The 23,122-nt window shown below is 42.9% G+C and overlaps 1 protein-coding gene across 1 annotated transcript in view; it reads left to right on the forward strand.

Annotated features, from left to right (window-relative positions):
- Positions 1-284: 284 nt before the first annotated feature.
- Positions 285-23,122, forward strand: part of PRPF6 (pre-mRNA processing factor 6) — a 42,027-nt gene continuing 19,189 nt past the window's right edge. The window contains exons 1-11 of the mRNA XM_075011600.1: positions 285-486; positions 2,829-2,997; positions 3,669-3,787; positions 4,516-4,594; positions 6,118-6,294; positions 7,263-7,418; positions 10,514-10,608; positions 13,794-13,950; positions 14,202-14,364; positions 19,782-19,900; positions 20,567-20,785. Coding sequence (XP_074867701.1) covers positions 305-486; positions 2,829-2,997; positions 3,669-3,787; positions 4,516-4,594; positions 6,118-6,294; positions 7,263-7,418; positions 10,514-10,608; positions 13,794-13,950; positions 14,202-14,364; positions 19,782-19,900; positions 20,567-20,785 — 1,635 coding nt within the window. The 5' untranslated portion in view covers positions 285-304. The remainder of the gene's footprint in view (positions 487-2,828; positions 2,998-3,668; positions 3,788-4,515; positions 4,595-6,117; positions 6,295-7,262; positions 7,419-10,513; positions 10,609-13,793; positions 13,951-14,201; positions 14,365-19,781; positions 19,901-20,566; positions 20,786-23,122) is intronic.

The following is a 23,122-nucleotide window of genomic DNA, read 5'->3' on the forward strand; positions in this document are numbered from 1 at the left end:
ACTATGGGTGTAGGTAACACAGTGTATCAGTCTCTGTGCGTAACGTACTCTGGGGTGTGTGTGTGTGTGTGGACGCGACACACCCCGTATGTGGTTGTAACACTGTGTATATGCAAGTGCGGGTGCACGTAACACAGTGTGTGAGGTGTGGCTGCGTGTAGCGCTGTTGTGTATGTAACACTGTGTGTGTGTGTGTGTGTGCGCGTGTGTGTGTCTCCCGGAACGTGACGCACGGGGGCGGGAGTGTGACACGCCTCGCCAGGGGGCGGGGACCCCGAGCCCGCCCGCTCGCTCGCTCACCAACATGGCGGCCAGCAGCGCCTCAGCCTCCGCTTCCGCCGCGGCGCCCCCCGGGGGCTCCAACCCGGCCGCGCCCGGCGGGGCCTCGGGCCTCACCGCCTCCATCACCGGCACGATGAACAAGAAGAAGAAGCCCTTCCTGGGCATGCCGGCGCCGCTGGGCTACGTGCCGGGCCTGGGCCGCGGGTGAGCGAGAGGCGGCCTGGGCCGCGGGGGGCGGGTCACGCCGGGGGACAAGTTGAGCCCCACTCCTGGCTCCTTCCCTCTTGCCTCCCCCCCCGAGGCACCGCCACCTGGGGGTCAGGTTACACCGCTGGCGGCCCCGCCCCCGCCGCCGCCTGGGCCCGTGGTGGGCAACCTGTGGCCCGCAGGCTGATGCGCGCCCCCGGGCTTGGCCGGCGCGTGGCCGGCGAGACGTTTGGTTTACCGTTAAGCCCTAGTATAACCGCGCGCAGATCTGCCCCATCCCGCTGCTTTCCCGCCGCCTGGGTTCCCCGCCCCCCCTCCCCCCACCGGCTTGTATGGTTCGTGCCACCCCCAGGCACAGCCAGGGGCCAAGGGGGGCAGGTGCTTGCTGATTGTGCACCACATTGCCCGGGGGAGCTGTGTGCTCCCTCTGCCCCCAAAGCTCTGCTGCGGTCAGTCTGCAGAGCCTGCCAATTCCGTGCGCACCTGCATGCGGTGGATGTGCCTTATCCTGGGAAACTGTCTTGGTTACAGCAATCTTGTGGCCCACTGAGGTGAAGGAGGGCCGCTCCTTAGCCTGGGTTGCCCCTGGTTGTCTTAGCGCTTGTCTACATCTACAGCCGTTGCAGCATCTAGTGAAGATCATTACCAAGGCTACACTGATAGGAGAGCTTCTTCTGTCTGAGGATATAGGTACTGTAAGTTCTTAGTGTAGACCAATGTTCCCAGTTAGTTGAGCACTTGGGTGGCCACCCAGGAAAGATTCAGGTGCGATCCAGCTGATTAGCAGGGCGTCCGCAGCCAGCAGCGTATGTTTCTATTGGTGGTACACACGTGCATATGCCTTGGTGCACATAGCAAACGCTGTTCTGCCCATAGATGGAGGGGCGGGGGAAATAAAGGGAATGCTGGTGTAGACTGAGCTTCAAAGATAGATTGATCGCATTGATGGGGAAAACTCCTTCTGCCCCTGTCAGCGTAGGAAAGGTCCACACCATGCCATGGTTGTGCTGCTGTAGTGTAGACAGGTTCTGAGTGCAGCCACATGGGTTTGCACCACTTTAACCGCTGCCTGGTGTACAATAGGAAATCAGGTTGGTATAACTATCTTTCTCAGGGATACATGCAGGAGTGATGCAATTAAACTGACCTCAGACTTCTGCAGACTATGTTCTTGTCAGTCTAGGTGCAGTAAAATACCTTTAATCCGGCGTTTGATGATTAGGTAATTCTGATGGTCTGGCATCTGGTAAAAATAGTCCCATTTATGGAGATAATCTGGCAAAATTTGATGGTCTGGCATACAGTAGTCCCCGGAGACACATGAGGGTTGCATTCCACACAACCCTCACATACCTTGACATTTGTGTAAGTCAGGGAGCTTGTGTGGTGGATTGGGGCCATGGGAGAGGGCTGGGGTGGGGTTAAGCCTGGGGTGGGTTAGGGCTTCAGGGGGGCCAGGGAGTGGAGTGGAACTGGGTGGTGAAGCTGGAGATGCACAGGGGTGAAGAAGCTGCAGGAGCGTGGAGTGGTAAAGATGCTGCAGGAGCATGGGGTTGGTGAAGAAGCTGGGGACTCACAGGGGTGGTGAGCTGCAGCTGGGTGTGGGGATGGTGAGCCATGATGGTGGGGTTTGAGCTAGGGCGTAGGGGTTATGGTGATGTTCAGTAGTCCAGAAAATTTGGTAATCCAGCATCTGTCCGTTCCCGGAGGTGCTGGATTAAAGGAATTTTACTGTACCATGCTTTGGGGAGGTGGATTACCTAAATCAGTGTAAGTAGTGTCTTTGCTGCAGTATTGTAAATGTAGACAAGCCCTAAATCAGTTTAAATTCACATCATATGTTAAACCATTGCAACTTTCCCATTTAGACAGGGCCTTAGGAGCTTAATGCGAGTAACTCTAATGCAGTTAGGTGCATTTGAGGGGGTGGGGGGAGATGGTTAGGGACAGGATTTAAGGTTTCTGAGCAGGCATTGTCTCCCCTGGCAAATGTCTTGTGTTACACAGGATGAAGGTTCTCTTTTATTCCATATTCCCCCATGTCCTACCTATTTTAGAAAGGAGGTGTCTCTGGAGGCGAGGCAGGATTGGGATAAAAGCTGGGGAGGAAGCAGCGAGCAGGGCTGTGTAAATCCTGGATCCATCCTGCATTAAACTCTCTCTTAAAGAGGACAAATGTTCCTACGTGACTTCACATCATTTAATTATGGGGGCCAGGAGACATACCTGTGAATTACAAGATTAGTAAACTAATGCCTCACTTTCAGAGTGATTAAAACACACTTATATTGTAGCATTGTTGCTACAGGCTAAATGGTGTTACTGGTCTCTCAATATAGTGCAACGGGTTTTACCACCCGTTCTGATATTGGCCCAGCTCGAGATGCCAATGACCCAGTGGATGATCGTCATGCTCCGCCCGGGAAGAGAACAGTTGGGGATCAGATGAAGAAAAACCAGGCAGCTGATGATGATGATGAAGATCTGAATGACACCAATTATGATGAGGTGATGGAGCTGCAGCATTCTTGTTAACTCTTTCTTCCTGGTTGAGGGAGACGTCTATAATTCTGCCCCCTTCCATCCCTGCGTGTGTATGTTTGAACACGCTACCCAAACCCTGCATCATGGCAGAGTTTCTTGTAGAGTCATTTCACACTGCTCTTTGTAAAGATGCCATAGTGATATTTGTCATTTTCATTTTGACATTTGCATATTATTTGTCCATACCATGCTCCAAGTACTTTGAGTGAGCTTTGTAAATAAAACAATACTTTGTGGGATGCATCTTTCATCTGCTCCTGGAAGTGAATCGGAGCTCTGTTTCCGTGTCATATTTGGACTGTATGTCTCTTGAGCAGAACCAGGCAAAATTGACTTAAACTGAAAAATTACATAATTTGCTGTGTATTTGAGTTCAGTATTAAAAAGATTTTTGTTAATGGAAGGAAATATTTTTATTTTACAGGATTTTTTTATTCTTTACTAAAAGGTTTTGCTGTTGAAATTCATACAGTCTGGGTGAGGGAGGAGTATCTTTTATTTAAGGCCATGTTAGTTGGATATTTTAGTTAGAAGTGGCTTAGTAAGGTCTTTTCTTTATTCCAAATGATATTGATAACTATGATAGATTTATAATAGAATCTTTAAACTGCAGTTACTGTTTTTAAAATTCTCAGTTTAATGGGTATGCTGGGAGCCTGTTCTCAAGTGGTCCCTATGAAAAAGATGATGAAGAGGCTGATGCTATTTATGCAGCTTTGGATAAGAGAATGGATGAGCGGAGAAAAGAGAGAAGGTAGGATTATTTATTGCAAGGTTATGAGAGGCATTATTTGCTGATATTAGTCGGCGTATGTGTTAACTTCTACTGCTATCTCAGGCTGAATTCTTTGGCAGATCTGTAAAGGCAGCATTTTCAAAAGCAATCACTGGTTTTGAGTGGCTGGTATGAAAGATGCTGGGCTTGATTTTCAGTAGCAGTTGGCTTTCTTCATGACACATTGAACAGATGTTAATACTGTCTAGCTTCTCTTGCATATGGTGGAGGTGGCTGATGTTAGGTGATTTAGAGAGATGCTGATCCAATACTCATATCCTTGAACTTAAATAGTTTGCACAAATAGGATTTTTTTAAAGAAGTCTTTTATTCTGAATGTTGCATATGTTAATAAATGTTACTGAAAGAGTGTTTTATCACATCTCAAGGAAGCTGTGAATTAAGATTTAATCTGGATGGAAAAGGCCAATTTCTATTTTGTAGTAGTATTATTACTTGGGGATCCTGAAGTATGCCTTCTTTAACTACATATATTTAATACATGTCTGTAAATAAATATATAACTTCAACTTGCTATACGGAGTATGTATAACAATTCCTTGATGTGGGCTTATGCCTTAAGTGCTCTGATCAACAGGTTTCCTCAGTTCCTCTATAAAGGTATTGGCTCAGTGCCACTGGGTTTAATGGTATTGACTTGATGTTTCTGAGAGCATGAATGACATCAGCATTTTTTTATTTTCTAGAGAACAACGGGAGAAAGAGGAGATTGAAAAATACCGTATGGAACGTCCCAAAATTCAGCAGCAATTCTCAGATTTAAAAGTGAGTCAATAACTGTCTTACGTGTTTTGAAGAAAATAGCCCATTTAAGGGTAGAGAGATGGATGTGACATTGGGCATTTATGTGCACAGTTCTTATTCTATAGTATTGGCTGTGTGGTAGCTTGTTAATGTTATTCATGCCCTCTGCTGTCAAACTAGAATTAATTTCCATTAAATAATAGACAAGACGGAGTATGAAGGTACCAGCTAGTGATGCAGAAACCAATTTTTGGCTGAAAATTTCTTAAGTATTGCAGTATGTTTTTCAGCAAATGCTTCTGGATCAGGGACACATTTTTACTGGTCAGTATCAATTTAAACCAAAGTTCTGACGGAATATGCTGTAAGCAATAAATCGGTATAGGTAGTTTGTATGTGTACTCTCAACACTGGTAGGACTAAATACTTAACCTACCATTTAGTTGCAGATGTATATGGTCATTGACATTCTGTTCTTTCTCCCAAGTGGGCATATTAGGATATTAAATTGTGCGCAAAATTTAGTTTCAGATCTTTTTGGCATTCCAACTATTAACAAGTCCTGCATCCTGAGTTGGTTGGTCTGGTCACCCAGTTGAGAAGCTATATTGCAAGTCAGCTTTTTAAAATTGCACCAGTTCGACCTCTGTGGTCTGGTGTTCTATAGTCCAGCACCATCTGTTATCTGTCATCCCAGTTGGTGCTCCCAGACTGGAGCACTCCTGGGGAAAAGCTATCCTCCTTGCTCAGTAACTTTACAACTCTCGAAAAGCACCTGGTGCACTGCCAGCTCAGGGAGTGGGGAGACTGGGAGGAGGAGAAATGAGGACAAGGGGGAACAGCTGGGGTTAGGGAGTGCAGTCCCACAGCCAGTCATGGGGGCTGGGAGCACAGCCCAGCTGCTGTGGGGCTCAGCATGCTCTGGTGGGACTGTACTCCTGGGGTGCTGCATCCACTCTTCTTCCCCTGAGTGCCTGCACCCCTTCTCAGTCCATGGTGTCCCCTCTGTTGCTGCTGGCAGCAGAGGGGCTAGCATTGACCTCCCTGATCCTGTAAATTCCCTGGTTCAGACCTGGTCACGTACCACGGAGGTACAACCTATTCCACGATTGGCATGTACTGATGTGGAAAGAGAAAGATGGCAGTCCTGGCTCTGAACATTTCTATAATTTCTGTCCCAAGAATCGCAGAGGAGGTATAGTGTTTAATTTCTGTGTGTGTCCTGCCTCTTTTATTAACACTCAAAAAGCACTATGCAGTTAGAGATTCAACAGCATACTTATAACAGCTTATTAAAATTTAAAAGCAATTGCCTTGGTAATTTATTAAGAATATAAAACTATCAGGCCAATATCCCAATCTGTACAAAAAGAGTACGTATTAAAAGTGAGCAAGTTCTTTAGTGGTGGTCATTTATCTCTCAATGGGACCTATCTGATCCCAGATTTTCTGAAGCCAACAGATCAATAGTCCACTAAAGAACAGAAAAAAATGTACATTTTAAAAAACAAAATCTTCAGTAATGACACCTTTTGTTTACACAGAGAAAGCTAGCCGAGGTCACAGAGGAAGAATGGCTGAGTATTCCAGAAGTTGGTGATGCTAGAAACAAACGTCAGAGGAATCCACGTTATGAGAAGCTGACTCCTGTTCCTGATAGTTTCTTTGCTAAACACTTACAGTCTGGGGAGAATCACACTTCTGTGGACCCCCGACAAACGGTGAGTACGAAAGCAGGCATGAAGAAGCTGCCACTTTACTCATGGTAAATTGGAGAAAATGATTGATTAATAATAGACAGACAGAAGTACTTGCTGTGAACCTGAGCCTAGAACACATCCTGCAATTCTGTTTAAAATAAAGAAAAAGGTACTAGGCTTATTACACTTTCTTAAGTGACTAGCATATGGACTGACCTTTAGTATGAGAGCCTTTAGAAGAAGCTGCTGTGTGTTGCAGTCCCCCGCTTACTGGAAATGTCTGTTTCATTCAGTGAACTCTGAAGCTGAGGATGGAAGCTGAGCAAGTATAATCAAAAACAGCCTTTTGTTTTAGCTCTATTTGAGTAAGGGGTGTCTGTAGTTCATTTTGGTCAATGAACCAACGGATTGCTTATTGGTTGAAGCTTTTCCATATTTGTAATGTGAAGTGGCATGTAGATTTCCCTACTGGCTGCTATATTCACTTTTTTCTAGAATTAAGACATTTCACTCTCTGTTGGCGGTGAGGTCAGTGGTTGAAGTTCTTGGATCATAATTATTTAAATGGATGCAAAGTGCTGTGATTGGCTGGTAGGAGAGAACCTTATTGGACTTAAATTGATGCCAAATGATTACATGACTTTATTGCTAATGTTCTTTCAGTTAATATTGTCCCATTAATCTTTTGAGACTTCTTAATTAAATAAATCTGAGAACATACCAGCTCTTGTGCGGGTTTTCTAATTAAATGGTATCACTTGGCAGTTTATAGGAAATTATTCACCTCCCAGCGTAAGGACCACTGTTCGTACAGTGACTTGAAAGGCAATTGTTCAATTTGTAGTGGCAGTACTGTGCGGAGATTTTCAAAGTCGCAAATGGGAATTAAATATCTAGCACCTGTTGAAACTCCATAGGAGCTGAGCACCTAACTCTTATTTTCTGTTGAAAATCCCAACAAAACCCTTAATATATCTCATTTTTGGCAGCAATTTGGTGGTCTGAATACTCCGTACCCAGGCGGTTTGAATACGCCTTATCCAGGAGGAATGACACCTGGGCTAATGACACCTGGGACTGGTGAACTAGATATGAGGAAGATTGGGCAAGCCAGGAATACCTTGATGGATATGAGACTGAGCCAGGTAAGGGCACAGGAGCACAATAATCCAGAAGGATGTACCTGCAGTGTACTTGTTTTGTAGTGAAGCCTTGTTTTAGAAAATGATTGTTTTATTCTCTTTGGGATCTTAAAAAAGTGAGAAGGGAAAAAATGAAAAGAATACACTAGAGCCGTATGCTTGTTTCTAGAGGAATCATGGGCCATCACAGATGAGTTGTGCTGATCAGTCATGGCAAAAATGGACTTGAGACTTACAAAGTCCATTTTTAATTGGATGATGTGGTTGCATCTCTTGGTTAGTGAACCATTCAGGGTACATACAACACTTATTCTGAAATAGTATCATGGAGTTCTGTATTTGTTTTAGTGATTTCAAGAGCAAATTTGCTCTGGTTTAGAACTGAAAAAAAATGACTTTTCTAACCGCTAGCAGTACACTGTCCCCAATGGGATCTACAAGTGAGACTGAACGCCTTTTGGCTGCATCTACTCTAGCAAGTTTTTTTCAAAAGATTTTAAAAGATCCTGTGGAGTATCTCCACACAAAGTGTTCTTCTGAAAGTAAATCAAAAGAATGCGGTGCTCCTTTTGAAATCACTCTTCCTTTCCTGTTTCAGAAAGAGCGCCCACCTTTAAAAGCTTTTTTCGAAAGAAAAATTGTGTAGTTACTCTGCAGGCCGTTTTTTCAAAAGAGCAGCCCTCATGGGGCCTGATTTTTTCGATCCCTGGCCTGCTCTTTCAAAAGAGTAGGGGGCTGTGTGGGTGCTCTCTTTCGAAAGAGCAGATCACTGTTTTGATCCACTTTGTGTGTGGATGCAGTGTTTTGAAAGAAGCTCTTTCGGAAGAGCTTTCGAAAGATCTGTGTAGTGTAGACATAGCCTTTGACGCTGTGTTGTATATTTGTAACTAGTAAAGATTTGTTAGGCTAACTTGCACCTTCTGTTCTGCTAGTTCGGCTTAATCATCTGAGAGGGATTGCATAGTGTAAAGGCAAAATTTAACCCTATGTTTGGAACTTTACTGTCCTGTTGATGCAGGTGACAGAACAGAATCTTTCTTCCATTTCTGGATCTGTGTTAGTATTGCAGTGCCATCACAGAAGTAAAATGCACTGTCATTAACATCAAATATGATTGAACACATAGAGTGCAATGAGTAACATGGTATTTTGACATAGTCAGAATGACGATTGAATAACTCTGTTAAAGGCAAATGCTAATTAGTGACATAATAAATGGGGATGTTTCTTAAGATATTACAGAAACTTTTTCTTTAGTTGTCCTTTCTCCTCAATAAAATCAAATACTTCATTATTATTTTACTCTTCAGCTACATTCTTGAGTTTGGCCTGTCAGATCTTTCCTTAAGCAAGCCAGCTTCATGGTATCCTTAATTGCAAGCTGGTATCAGTGACACAACTTCATAAAATCAGCATTTCTTAGCTATTTGTCAACATTTTCTAATACAAAACTAAACAGCATATGTAATACGAACAATTTACCATTCATGGCTGGGTGCTATCAGCATTAGTACCTGCAGTTAAGTTCTTGTGCCTTTGACAGTTCTCTTGCTGAAATCTAACCAGTAACACAGGTGATGTCAGATGTCCTTAAATCTCCAAACCAGAGGTCTTAATTTCTAATGTGACCAGCCCAGTAAAGAAACTGATATATATTTTTAAATCTACGTCATAAAAATTTTGGAGACCAGGATCAAATTTCAAAAGTAAATAGTTTTCTACGTTTGACGTTCCAAAACAAATGCAATGGATTTCAAGATTGTACTGCAGTGTGAACATGGAAATTCAGTCTGTCATAGTTGCACATTTGTGACTATTTCCTCCTGCCTTTTCTCACTCAGAGGCCGTGTCTACACTAGCCCCAAACTTCGAAATGGCCATGTAAATGGCCATTTTGAAGTTTACTAATGAAGCGCTGAAATACATGTTCAGCGCCTCATTAGCATGCGGGTGGCCGGGGCACTTCGAAATTGACACGGCTCATCCCAACAGGGCTCCTTTTCAAAAGGACCCCGCCTACTTCGAAGTCCCCTTATTTCCATCTGCTCATAGGAATAAGGGGACTTTGAAGTAGGTGGGTCCTTTCAAAAAGGAGCCCCGTCGGGACGAGCCACGTGGCGCATCAATTTCCAAGTGCCGCGGCCGCCCACATGCTAATGAGGCGCTGAATATGTATGTCAGGGCTTCATCAGTAAACTTCAAAATGGCCATTTGCATGGCAATTTCGAAGTTTGGGGCTAGTGTAGACACGGCCAGAGAGCTTAGACGACATCACCTTGGTTTCAGCTTCTTTCTGTTTTCTGATTTAACAGGTCTAGCTAAAAAGCATCCTCAATGGACAGGATCCATCCTGCTCCGCAGATGTTTTCTTCTCTTGGTTCTCCCCTCTCTGCTCCTTTACAAAGTTACTAGTACTGATACAAAAGCTGTCTTCTCTGCAGCTGCCATATGGAATGCCCTTTCTGTCTCTTTTTACTGCAGTGACTTTCCTGTTAATTTCTAATCTCATTTGCAATCATTTTTCTGCTTTGATTAAGCTTCTTAAGTCCCCTCTCTGTTTGTTTAAACCAGGGATCCGTGATCCGGATCTGGCCCATGGCTTGCCTGGATCCAGACCCTAAGGGTCTGGACTCCCCTCCATAGAATCCAGCCTGCAGTGGGATAGGAGGGTTTGGAGCCCTAAGCCTTGCAGGCTGGATCAGGCAAACTGTGGTCTGGCTCCAGACCACCGGCTCTATTGGGAGCCAGAGGCTGAGAGGCTGGAAGTGACTCCTGGTGCTGCTCCCTCTCACTGCGGTTCGACCAGCTGGGGACGGGGAACATCAGTCTCCTGCTGCTATGGTTGTCTGGAATTCTGGCCAATCAGAGCAGTAGAGGGCAGTGCCTGAGTAGGGGAGCAGAGCAGCGTGTAGTGGGGGGGGGGGGGTGTGAACAGGTAAGTTGCACCCCTGTCACCCAGACTCTGCAACCCTCAACTGCTCCTGGAAAGTTGAGAGAGTTTTTTTTGTTTTGTTTTTTTTCCCACTCAGTGTATTTTTTCATTGGCCCAAAAGTGTCATTCTCTGATAATTTTATCACCTCTGGATTTATGTTCTCAGGTGTCTGACTCTGTGAGTGGCCAAACCGTGGTGGACCCAAAGGGATATCTGACAGACTTGAATTCTATGATTCCTACACATGGAGGAGATATCAAGTAAGTCTGGTTGAATTGGTTTGGCATTTAGAAGTAGTTGACCCTTCTGTGTGTGTAAAGGGAAGTTTATATTTCTAATGGATTTGGCCAGAATGGCCGCTTTGGGTTAGCGTTTGCATACGTCTGAAGGATTTTACTCTTCTTTGCTTTTTATTCATAAGTTGTTTTTGTAAAAGTTTGTGCACTGCTACCATTGGAGACTGAAGTACCATATGTCAGGAATTGTAAGTTCTCCTCGCCAGCGTACCTAGATTCTGGCCAGGATGAGCTGTCTTTATGCCTGAGGGAGTTCAATCTTTGTACACAGTTGTTTTTTTCGTAGACCACCAATAAACGTGCCAGATGTGGTGTCAGTTTTGTGATGCAGTTACCTATCTCCTAGGGACTAATCCAGTGCATTTTGCCCAAGCTGCTGCTCAGTGACGGCTGTTAGTGCTGACCTCCAATTTAACTGGTGATTTTGTGAAAATGTCTGTACCCCAATCCTTTCTCCATTTGTATTTAGTCATTCAAAAAGATTACTTAGAATTAAGGTAGCATAAGTTCATTTTCTTAGTGCCAGCATTAAAAATCCAGGAAGGTGTCAAGGGAGACCGACATCTACATGTGCGAGAATCTCAGCTCCTTTGCTGTTACCATCCTATGACTTAATAGCCAAACATGCTTACGCATTTGTCAACTCTGCAATGAGTTTTCACTTCCAGCGTTCAACAAACTACAATGCACATCTGTAATTCCTCAAATTGTACTTAAATACTGGGACTGTGAATTAATCACAGATAGCTTCACGATTCACTCTGAAATTAATAGCATTTAAACTATTAATCACACTTAATTGCAGTTTAATTAAACTGCTTAACAATAGACTAGCATTTGAACTTTATTAAATATTTTGGATGTTTTTCTACTTTTTCAGATATTTTTCAGTTACCAAATAATGTAGAGTGCTCACTTTATATTACTTTTAATTATAAATATTTGCACTGTAAAAATGAGAGAAAAGAAACAATGGTTTTCAGTTCACCTCTTATAAATATTATAGTGCAAGCTCTTTATCATGAAAGTGCAACTTCATCGATGTAGGTTTGTTTGTTGTGTAATTATTTTGTTTTTCAGTGCGATGTAAAACTTTAACTCTTACAAGTTCTCTCAGTCCCACTTCTTGTTCAGCTAGTCACTAAGACAGACAAGTTTGTTTATATTTATGGGCAATAATGCTGCCAGCTGCTTATGTGCAAATGTCACATGAAAGTGAGAACAGAGGTTCACACGGCATTTTTGTAGCTGGTGTTGCAAGGTATTTACATGGTAGATATGCTAAACATTTGTCTTCCCCCTCATACTTCAGCCATCATGCCAGAGGACGTTCTTCCATGCTGATGGTGTTAGTTAAAAGTGCTAATTAAATCTGTGACTGAACTCCCTAGTGGAGAATTGTATGTCTACTGCTCTGCTTTACCTGCATCCTGCCATACATTTAATGTTATAAAACAAACCAGCGATCATGTAACACTTTAAAGACCAACAAAATACTTTATTAGGTGATGAACTTTCATGAGGCAGATCCACTTCTTCAGATCTGGAAATAGTGGGTCTATTTGGAGATCTATTTCCAGACCTGAAGTGGATCTGGTCCATGAGAGCACATCACCTAACAAATTATTTTGTCAGTCTTTAAAATGCTACATGACTGTTTTTTTTATTTTGTGAAGATACAGACTAACACAGCTACCTCTGTGTGACTATTTACTGGTAAAACAGTCTCAGATCATGTCCCAGCGCATGTTTGTTTTTAAGAACACTTTCATTGCAGATTTGACAAAATGCAAAGAAGGTACCAATGTGAAACTTCCCCAGGTAAACTATGGCACTTGACCCAAGATTTAAGAATCTGAAGTGCCTTCCAATATTTGAGAGGGCCCGGGGTAGAGCATGCTTTCAGAAGTCTTAAAAGAGCAATACTCTGATGCTGAAACTTCAGACCAAACCACCAAAAACAAAATCAACCTGCTGCTGGCAACTGACTTGGATAATTAAAATGAACACGTGTTGGTCCACTCTGCTTTGGAAAGTTATCTAGCAGAACCTGTCATCAACATGGATGCATGTACTCTGGAATGTCAGTTGAAGTATGAAGGGATATATGAATCTTTAGTGCACCTGGCACATAAATATCTTGCAATGTTGGCTACAGTAATACCATGTGAATACTTGTTCTCACATTCAGTTGACATTGTAAACGAGGCAGGCAGCATTATTTCCCATAAATGTAAACAAACTTGTTTGTCTGAATGATTGGCTAAGCAAGAGGTAGAATTGAGTGGGTTTGTCGGTGCTGAAGTTTTGTATTGTTTTATATTTAAATGGAGGTTTTTTTTTGCACAAAATTCTTCAATTATAAGTTCAAACTTCATAAAGAGATTGCTCTGCAGTACTTGCATTAAGTGAATTGAAAAATACAATTTTGTTTAATATAGTGCAAATGTTTATAATAAAAATAATTATAAACTGAGCACTGTATACTTTATTGTATATTGTAATTTAAATCAATATATTTGAAAATGTAGAAAACATCTAACATATTTAAGTTGCACTCTTGTTTAACAGTGCAATTAAAGGTGCAACTAATAGCGATTTTAATTGCTTGATAGCCCTATTAATATGCAGTCTTCACTTTGAGCTCAGGTATATTAAAGTATATTCTCCACAAAGGTGTTGTGATGGTATATAACAGGGGTCAGCAACCTCCAGCACAGGTGCCGAGAGCAGCACACGAGGTGCAAGCTCAGCCCCACCCCTCTTTCCCTATGCAGCTGGGAGCTTGCTCAAAGCCACGCGCCTGTGGATTAACAAAAGACCAGCTAATTCTACCAATCACCATTTAAATGGTAAATCTCTGCCTCTTAATTTATTTATTAATGAAGCTGTTGTGAGTAGGACTACTAGTCACTTTAAAAAGTATCAGCGACACTCAGACCATCCATAGAGCTAAAAAGGTCAAATTTCAGCACTCCACCATGGAAAGGTTGCTGATCCCTGGTATGTGTTATCTCTGTGTAAAAACGTGCTGGGTCTGAGTTAATGTGAATTTGAGTTTAATTGTAAGGAACTGAACATGGGGTGCTTATTGGTGAGGAGAGTTGTTCCTTAGCTTCTTCAAAGCTTTGTGTTTTCTCCTTTACCAGTGATATCAAGAAGGCTCGTTTACTTCTGAAGTCTGTGCGGGAGACCAATCCTCATCATCCACCAGCTTGGATAGCTTCAGCCCGACTGGAAGAAGTCACTGGCAAACTGCAGGTAGCTCGAAACCTCATCATGAAGGGAACAGAAATGTGCCCCAAGGTAAGAGTTGCTTTGCCTTTCTGTTTATTATTATGAACCATTTGAAGCGAGTGCGGCTAATTCTTGTACAAAAAGCACGTTTTCCTCCATTAAGTTTCTCAATATAAGTTAATGTAATGTCTCCAGTAACCTACCAGAGGAGTTGAAACAAACGTGTTTATCCAAACATTCTTGTTTAAACTTGTTATGGGACTTCTGCTACAGTTACTCTGATGGAATGGGTATCAAGTTCACTAATTGCTGACCCACAGAGTGAAGACGTTTGGTTAGAAGCTGCCCGACTGCAGCCTGGGGATACGGCAAAGGCTGTGGTGGCCCAGGCAGTCCGCCACCTCCCACAGTCTGTCCGGATTTATATCAGAGCAGCAGAGCTGGAGACAGATATACGAGCAAAGAAACGTGTCCTTAGGAAAGGTGAGACCTTCCGCTGGTTTATGAGAACTAGCCCTTCAATTTCCTGCAAGCATTCTTCATAAAATAATAAAGCCTAAACTCCTTTGGGCATGGTGAGAGGTTTTAAATATGATTCTTCCTGGCATCAACAAGAACATATTCCTTCATGCAATGTGTGATTAAACTGTAGAACTCATTGCTCCAGGAAGTTGATGAGGCTAAGAACATAAAAGGATTCAAAATGGGATTAGCTATAGAGTTATAATTTTGACTACAAAAGTTTGGGATGGAATATTAGATCTTGGGCTTTAGGACTTCACTCAGTCTCTAACTATTAGAGACTTGGAGAGAATGGATGTTGTGCTTTTCCCTGATGCATCTGGTCAGAGGATCCAGAGACTGGGTTGGACAGACCTTGGATGTCTCCAGTATGGCAATTCCTGCTTCCTGGGCAAATCATTTTTTCTTGATATTATTTACTCAAATGTTTGCTGCTTTTATACCTCTGTCATCGCAGCTCTTTCTTGTCTTGTCTACCTGGAATGTGCTGCCACCCTCAAACTTAGAATGCCTGTTCGTTAGCTAGCACACAAGAGCGTGGTTGGCACTTCTGTCTCATGATTTTTTGTCCTGGTGTGCTGAAAGTAGAGGCCTGGCCCATAGCACCACAGTGTTATTTCTTTGGTTATTTGAAGTTGCTGTGCCAGTCACATTTCAGAAGTGACTAGAACTACTTCTTTGTCAAGCTGCTTCCTACCATTTAAATTCTGCAACAAACAGTCCAAATTACTGGTTTTTAGGTGTTTAGGGAAAAGTATAAAGTTTTAAAGTCTTTACTAGATCTGTAATGTGTAACAATCCACAGTATTAAAGTGCTGCATAGTATCTAGTATGATTACTGCAAGGATCAAGAGCAAGGGAAGTACCTGTTACCTGACTATTGCAATTTTGTCAGGGTTTTTTTTTTTTGTGATGAAATAACACTTGTATTTGCGAAAATTTAAGATTTGCATTTCAGGGTTGCAGTAGTTGTTCTGGAACTTGCAAGAGTTCAGATATTTACTGTTTGTGTGTGTGTGTGGCTTTTTCGTTATGAGATAAATACTGCAAAAGAATTCACAGCTGCTGCTAATAAACTTGGTGTGTGCCTATAGGAGTTACAATAAATATTAAATAGGAAAAACAGATGGTAGTCATATGAGAATATGATAGATTTCTAGATCTGACTTGTGAGCTAGATTATAATAATTTACAATGGTTGTGTCTACATTAGGGGAATGCAAATAGGGCTGATTGGAAATACAAATGAGGCACTGATTTACATATTGTGTGCCTAATTTGCGTAATAACAGCCACTCGCTGTTCCAGAAATGCTGTTTTTTGGGGAAAAAAACAAGCAGAGTAGATGGAGTTCATTTGAAAGGAAACCCTGCTTTTGAAAGCACCCTTCTTCCTTATATTTTCAAGGAAGAAGGTTTCATTGGAAAATGGGATTTGTTTTCAAATGAACCCCATGTACACTGCTTGGTTTTTTTTCCCTGAAAACAGCACTTGTGGAACAGTGAGTGGCTGCCACTATGCAAATGAGGTGTGTGATATGTTAATTGGCATCTCATTTGCATTTCTGATCAGCCATATTTGCAGTCCCCTTTTTAAACATACACGTTATGTATGCAAGATTTTTCCCTCTGTTTAAATTACTAGAAATGGTGTATGTTCTGATTTAAAAAAAGGTGTTTAGCTATTTCTATTTGTGGAAAAGAATGTAAGTTTATCATGCTGCTTCTGATTGCCGCATATTACTATCAGATCCATGGTGTTTGTTGGCTGTTGCTTTCTAAGGCACATCACAAAACTGATGGCTGGAGGTATTTGGATCAGGAATCATGTGAGGACTGGCACATTTTCTAGTATTTACCAGAAAATAATCAGGGTGGAGTGCAAAGTAGCAGCACTGAAATATGATCCTGGAGTGTGTGTGTGTGTTTTTTGTGTTGTCTGATCCTGTCACCCAGCAAACACGCTAGAGCTTTTAATGCTTTTATCTTCTCTAGTGAGGCAGCAAGCTGAGTGCTAGAAGCCATTTTGAGGTGTAGAAATTAATTCTGTTTGTGAAGACTTGCTCTTTCCTGCACTTAAAGCTGTCAAAAGCTGACATTGCTCATTTAATATGCTTTAAAAAAAAATGTCCCTCTGCTACAAACTCAAAGTGTCATTAATGTCCAACCAGTCAGAAGACCATAATTTTCTGTGTGTATTTTTCTTCTGGTTTTGAATTTGAAAGACACTCAGGATAACAATCTTTGTTTTCTCTGAACCTTTGTTGGAACTATTGAAGGGATGCTATTAATTTGAAACCTGCACAGCTTCAAAAACCGATGTTTAAAAGTAATTTCAGATGTTATACTTGCCTTGGAATCATCTTTCAGTGTTTTGTGGGTTTTTTATACAGTCATACCCCGAGATACACCCATTCAGGTTATGAGAATTCAAGTTTACGAGGAGTTTGATTTAAAACCCCTACCTCGTCTTAGAAGGCATTTCCTCGAATTTACGAGGACCGATTTCAATTTCATGTGCCTCAGCGTGATGCGGACGCCCTGCAGCGGGAGAGAGGCTGCGGCTCCAGGCAACGGCTGCCCGCAGCTGCATCACGCCTGGTGATGGTTTCCCAGAGCCCCCAGCCCAGCCTTCACCTGTGGCTGGTGTGGGTCTCTGCCGTGGCTCTGCAGCAGCGGCACGCACTGGCCCAGCCGGCGGCTGCGGGCTCCCAAGTGCTCCCACAAGACATGGCTGCTGGGCGTGCAGCCCATCCCGACCCCGCCCCTGCCACTCACTTGCCCAGTGGCTAGGGGGCCGCCGCTGCTGACCTGCACAGCTGTGCCTTGGGTGCCGCTTACCACCTGTGGCATTCCTTTGCAGTTAGCACCTCGGCTGCTGCTGTCGGGGCCTCTCGTCCGCGCAGCCCTGCACGAGTGAGACATCGCCCCTTGCCAACTGGGGGCCTCCTGTGCCTGCCTAGCTCCCCGCGCAGCCAGCCCCTGACACTGCCCCCTCCCCACTTAACCTAAGCTGCCCTGAGACCAGGCTGCCTCCCCATGCCCTGCTCTGCCCTGCCCACCTCTTTGCACCGGCCCCACTTCTGCAGCCGCGGGCAGCTACCTGGCTTTGCATGCCCCCCCACCACCCAGGCGCTCTTCCATTTCTGTTCCCTTCCTCTGCAGGTAAACAGACATATTGTAGAGTAATTAATGAAGGGAAAATGCCTTGTTAGGTTGTGTTATGATAACTAATGTTAACTATTGAAGTAATTGTGTTCATGTTAATGGGATTTGGTGGTGTTTTTAGCGTAAATGCATGTAAATTTTGGGGCTCAGGAGCATACAAAATTTTTGCCATTGAAATTAATGGTAATTACATTTTCAACTTACAAGAATTTGCCCTAAGGAGTTTTTCAGGAACGAATTACCCTCCTAAGGCGGGGGAAGACTGTAATCACATTTTCCTGTTTTTAAAATGTTTATGTTCCCTGTTGCTATGACAGATTCCAGTAGGAGCATGGGGACGATTAACCAGACAGGCAAAACAATGGAAATGAATGTGCGCAAAGTACATCAGATGATAAAAAAATACCTGAAAAAGAGAGAAGTAGACAGTTACAGTAATCTTTTGGTGTTGCTTACAGTAATAAGGCAATTTAAACCCCCTCCTTTTTTTATTTATTTCCCGATATCATTTTAAATTACCGGGTAGCAACAGGTAGGCTGGGAGAATTTGTTTGAAGCTTAATGTTTCAGACAACACCTCTAGGAAACTCCAGAAACATGTTTCTGTTGAGGATTAAAATGGTTGGACAGGACTAAAATAAAATGTAAAGCTCTTTGTTAACAGAAATCTTTATTAGATTACTGAAAAGATGCTTATAATTCAGTGGCTTGTGTCTTTTTAGTGTGAGACTGAAACATTTTTTTTCAAAGCTCTTCCAAAACAATCATTTGTATATTTTTATATAATATGTTGATAGATCACTTTGGGGTAAGGTAATCCACTGTCAATTAAACTGTCAGCAGATACTTAGCATAATTGTTGAGGGACAGTTTTGACAATTAAGATGGTGTTAGTACATAATTTACTGGTGAACCAATTTACTGTTGAACAAAATTTAAATTCTTCTCTTTGGGTCACACGATGACACGCTTACAGGAACATTCATCGTTAAGGTATCTTGCATATCCTTGCACACCAAAATGTCTGTGTGGAGAGTTTAGGATGCTGTAGGTTACATGCTGCAGTAGATAAGATATGCTTGGATGGAGGAGTATATTAATCCAACTTCAGCATTGGTGGAGACTGTAAACATATAGAACACCCTCTGTCATGGTTGCCTTTGTCAGGATTAATCCCTACATGCTTATTTTTACACCTGAGTGAATGGTGCAGTAACAAAATACCTGCCTTAAGGAGCTACAATGTTCATCATAGGGCTTGTCTACACCACCTCCCTACTTTGAAGGGATGATGGTAAATAGGGTGTTGGGAGTTTATTAATGAAGTACTGCGGTGCATATGCAGTGCTTTATTAAGCAAATCGCCCCCCCGCCCCTAGCAACTTCCAGGTGCCGGCTCGCATCTAGCTGTGGCTAAGTGCTTGGGCAACTTTGAAGTCCCTTTACTCCTCAAAATTTTGAGAAGTAAAGGGACTTCAAAGTACCGGCGGTTTAGCCGTGGCTACACGCAAGCTGGCCCTTCGAAGTTTAACACTTCGGAGTTGCCATGGGGGAGAATTTGCTTAATAAAGTGCTGCATATACACCGCTGCACCTCATTAATAAACTCCCAGCACCCTACTCACCATCATCCCTTCAAATTAGGGAGGTAGTGTAGACAAGCCCATAATGTTCTGAAATTGATCTGAACCTTACTTAGACCTGTAACGTCTAGCAGATCTAAAATACCAGATCAGACACAGTCAAGATTAAGTGGAAGGGCCTTTAACTTATGCAAAGGTTGTCTGAAAAATCACTTTTGTTTGTCTTGAACCAGGGAGATAGTGCTTTATGGCTTCCTTGCTTTCTGGATTTTGTGCTGATAACCTTTAAAGCACTTTCTGAGAGAATTAATGCACCTGTTTCTGGTAGGACTTCTGTAGCTGTGGAATTTCAGGCTATATTTTCTACTGATTCTTCATCATATACTGACTGAAGAGAAACAAGACGATCTTCCTGTTTTAGACAAACAGTACTTGTTCTCCCTCTACAACTCCACTTTTATTTTTCATTGAGCAAAACTGTGTAATGATTTTTTTTGTTTCAAAGCTTTTGACTAAAAGAACAGGGAAGATATGTTTGCATTAGTGATTATTGCCAGTACAACAGTGTCTTTTTTAAAAAAAACAAAAAAGCCTTTTTTACCAAGATTCATATTATTTCACGATTTTAGCCCTTGAGCATGTTCCAAATTCGGTACGCTTGTGGAAGGCAGCTGTGGAGTTGGAAGAACCCGAAGATGCAAGGATAATGCTGAGCCGAGCAGTGGAATGCTGCCCAGCCAGCGTGGAAGTAAGTCAACAGATCTCTTTCTGCTCCGGGTTAAGGATATTCCTAGAGAAAGCGTCTCATGTTTACAATGTTTGAAAAGCCAAGTTGACGGTAAAGTTCGATGTGAGGTTTTGCCAGGCATTTCAGGACAGGTCTGGTGGTATCATCCTGGCTTATATGTCACACCTTGCATGGTGATTTTCCGCATGCTTTTACACCTCTATTGTTTTGGAGTTGTTACGGTAACTGTAGGTGTAATTTGGTGTTTGTACCCTTAAACAGGCATATTTGCTTTCACAGTTACCGAATTTGCTTGTGCCTTTATGGTGATTGCAGAAACACACATATTACTTTGAAAACTTAGGCTACTGTTTTACTCACTTTAAAAACATTGAACCATATATTGAGCTACGAATCCAGCTGACAATTAAACAGAAAATTTTACTGCTGAAGTCCAACAGAGACAACATATTGGCACACTTTGAATTTTGAATGCCAGTGGGTAAACTCTGTTTACTACTTGTATATTGGAATCTTGCAGCCTGACTGTAGTGTGGAATGGGAAGAACTCTTCCAAAAAGTATCTATATAGCACAAAGGCTTCTGTCTTGCCTGTTGACTGGGTGGATATTGGTGTAGGAAGTGTTGTTGTGTTCTTGTTTTAATATATAACTTGTTGCTGTCCAGCTGTGGCTTGCTCTGGCGAGGCTGGAGACATATGAGAATGCTCGTAAAGTCTTAAATAAAGCCCGTGAGAACATTCCAACAGACCGTCACATTTGGATAACTGCTGCCAAACTGGAGGAAGCCAATGGAAACACTCAGATGGTGGAGAAAATCATTGACAGAGCTATCACGTCTCTCAGGGCAAATGGGGTAGAAATCAACAGGGAGCAATGGATCCAGGTACTTGTGTGTTGCCTTTTTAGTAGACCCTTGGGTGCATGTTAGTATTGGATTTCAGTCACGCATTTCATATTATTCATTCTCTGCTCATTTTGAAGCTTACTGAAGCTAAACAATATGGAGCTTTTTCTGATTATAGGTTATCATTGTCTGTGTATGAGTGACTTCTGGTCAATAACCATCTGAGCTGGAAGGAGACAGGCTAGTGCCATGATAAAGTGGTATGTCTGAGAATAACACTATCTAGCTGGAAAATATAGTCAGATTTACATCTTTTTTTTTTTAGTAACTGTGCTACTTCAAGATAAATCAGGTGCTGTATGAGGGTGTTGGGGGCACAAGTCTCTGGTTATGCATTTGAGTACAGTAGTCCCTTGAGTTATGTGGCGGTTGCATTCCCACGCACAACTTGAATTCAGTGTAAGTCAGGTGTGGGGGGTGGCTTTTTTCCCCAGCAGAACACATGTTCTGCAGCTGGGGAAGCAGCAGGAGCACCTGGAGCTCCTTTGGAAAAGTAAGTCCTGGGGTTGGGCGGGTGGGGAGGCAGTTGGGGAGCGTTAAGCCTGGTGCTGGGTTGGGGCCATAGGAGGCAGGTGGGAGGGTTAAGCCTGGGGTGGGTTAGAGCTGCAGGGGGTGTGGGCGGTATACTTGTGCCTGGGCTATGTGGGGTGGGGGTGTATCCTTGAGCCTGAGCTGGAGCTGTGTGTTGGGGACTTGAACTGGGGCCGGAGCTGGGAGGGGGATGAACCAGGGTGGGAGTGGTGAGCTGGAGCCTTGCTTGATGGGAGTTGAACTGGAGCAGGAGTGTTGAGTTGGGCTGTGGGGGATCTGAACCAGGGAGGGGGGTTGTTTGAGGGGTCGGGGAATAGGATTTTCATGCATTTCAAGTGTTTACTGTACAGTAGGGTTTAAACATTCGCGAGGGTTCCGTGTTGAGAACCCTCACAAATGTTGAATTTCGCAAATATGGCAGCCCCTGGCTGCTGGCGCTCCCTGCTTGGGACTCCAGGGAAGCGGCAGCAGCTGGCGCTGCTACCCAGAGCCCCGGGGAGGCGTCCACTCACAAATAATTGAATTGATACCCTATTGTATTATCTACACCTGGATTTATTGCTTTAGAAGCTATCTACTCACCAAAAGGAGACCTTTTCTGACAGCATATCGCTAGAAATGGGTGTACATTTATCCCTTGCTATACGAGAACAGTTGGTTCCCAGCTTTCTGCTCGTAGGTGAAAACTTGTAGGAGGGACGCTAAATTTCCATTAAAATACATGTAAAAGTCTCTGATTCATTCCAAGTGCTCCTAATTTGGTGAAGGAGTGGCAGCATGTGGCACTGCTTTTGAAAGGTAAATGAACATTGGGTTTGGTGTTTTGGGGGGGGTTGGAGAGGGTTAAAGGCTGGGGGCAGTTTGGGGCTGTGAGTGGGAGGGAAGGTTAAAACCAGGTGGCAGGTTGGGTCCGTGGGGCCGGCGGGGGAGGTCCGCGGGGCCAGCAGGATTTCAGGTTGTGGCAGGTTGCGTCTGCGGGAAGTGGGGTAAGGCTCATGTCAGCAGGGGGAGTTCACTTGTCTAGTGAACAAAGGTAAGTATATGTGTCCCTCGTTTTACCAAGTACTCGTTTTTAAAGTACTCGTTTAATGAGGGATGAGTAATTGATTACATGTGGACCTTGGAGTGATTTTGTGCAGTGTTGCAGTGTCTGCATCTGAAAATTTTGAGGAGCTATGATGCCTGTAAAACCGCTTGATTGTCAGTAGCTTCTGCAATATAGCTCTCAGATGGCTTAATATTCTAGTCCTATGTAAGGAATTGGACTTGAAAGGCAGAAAATTATTTTAAAATAACTTATAAAATATTTTACGCACTTGTTTGCAGCAAGAACTTTTCATATGATGTGCAAATGAAAATTCAAGTAAGACAATGTCCAAGCCTACCTCTGTTCACTTTAATTTATGCACTGAGGCAAGGTGTGTGAGGTAATGTCTTTTATCAGATCAACTTCTATTAGTGAAACAAGAAACAAGCTTTGGAGCTGCATGGAGCTTTTTTCACTCTGCCTTGCACAAGTGACATACCACTCAGAAGAATTTCAGTAACGAAACTATAATTTTTAAATTTTTATATATATATATATATATATATATATATATATATATATATATAAAAAATAAATTATAAAACTACCATTCCCATTATCTTTTAAACCAAATAAAATTTCATTTATAGGTGTAAGAACCAATCTAATTAAGGCTGACAGTAAGCTCCCTTTACAAACACTGCTGCTCTTTCTCAAACTAACATAGTGCTGAATAGTAACAGAGAGATAGCCGTGCT

This window comes from Carettochelys insculpta, chromosome 17 (genome assembly GCF_033958435.1).
Source record: "Carettochelys insculpta isolate YL-2023 chromosome 17, ASM3395843v1, whole genome shotgun sequence".
NCBI classification, from domain to species: Eukaryota; Metazoa; Chordata; order Testudines; family Carettochelyidae; genus Carettochelys; species Carettochelys insculpta.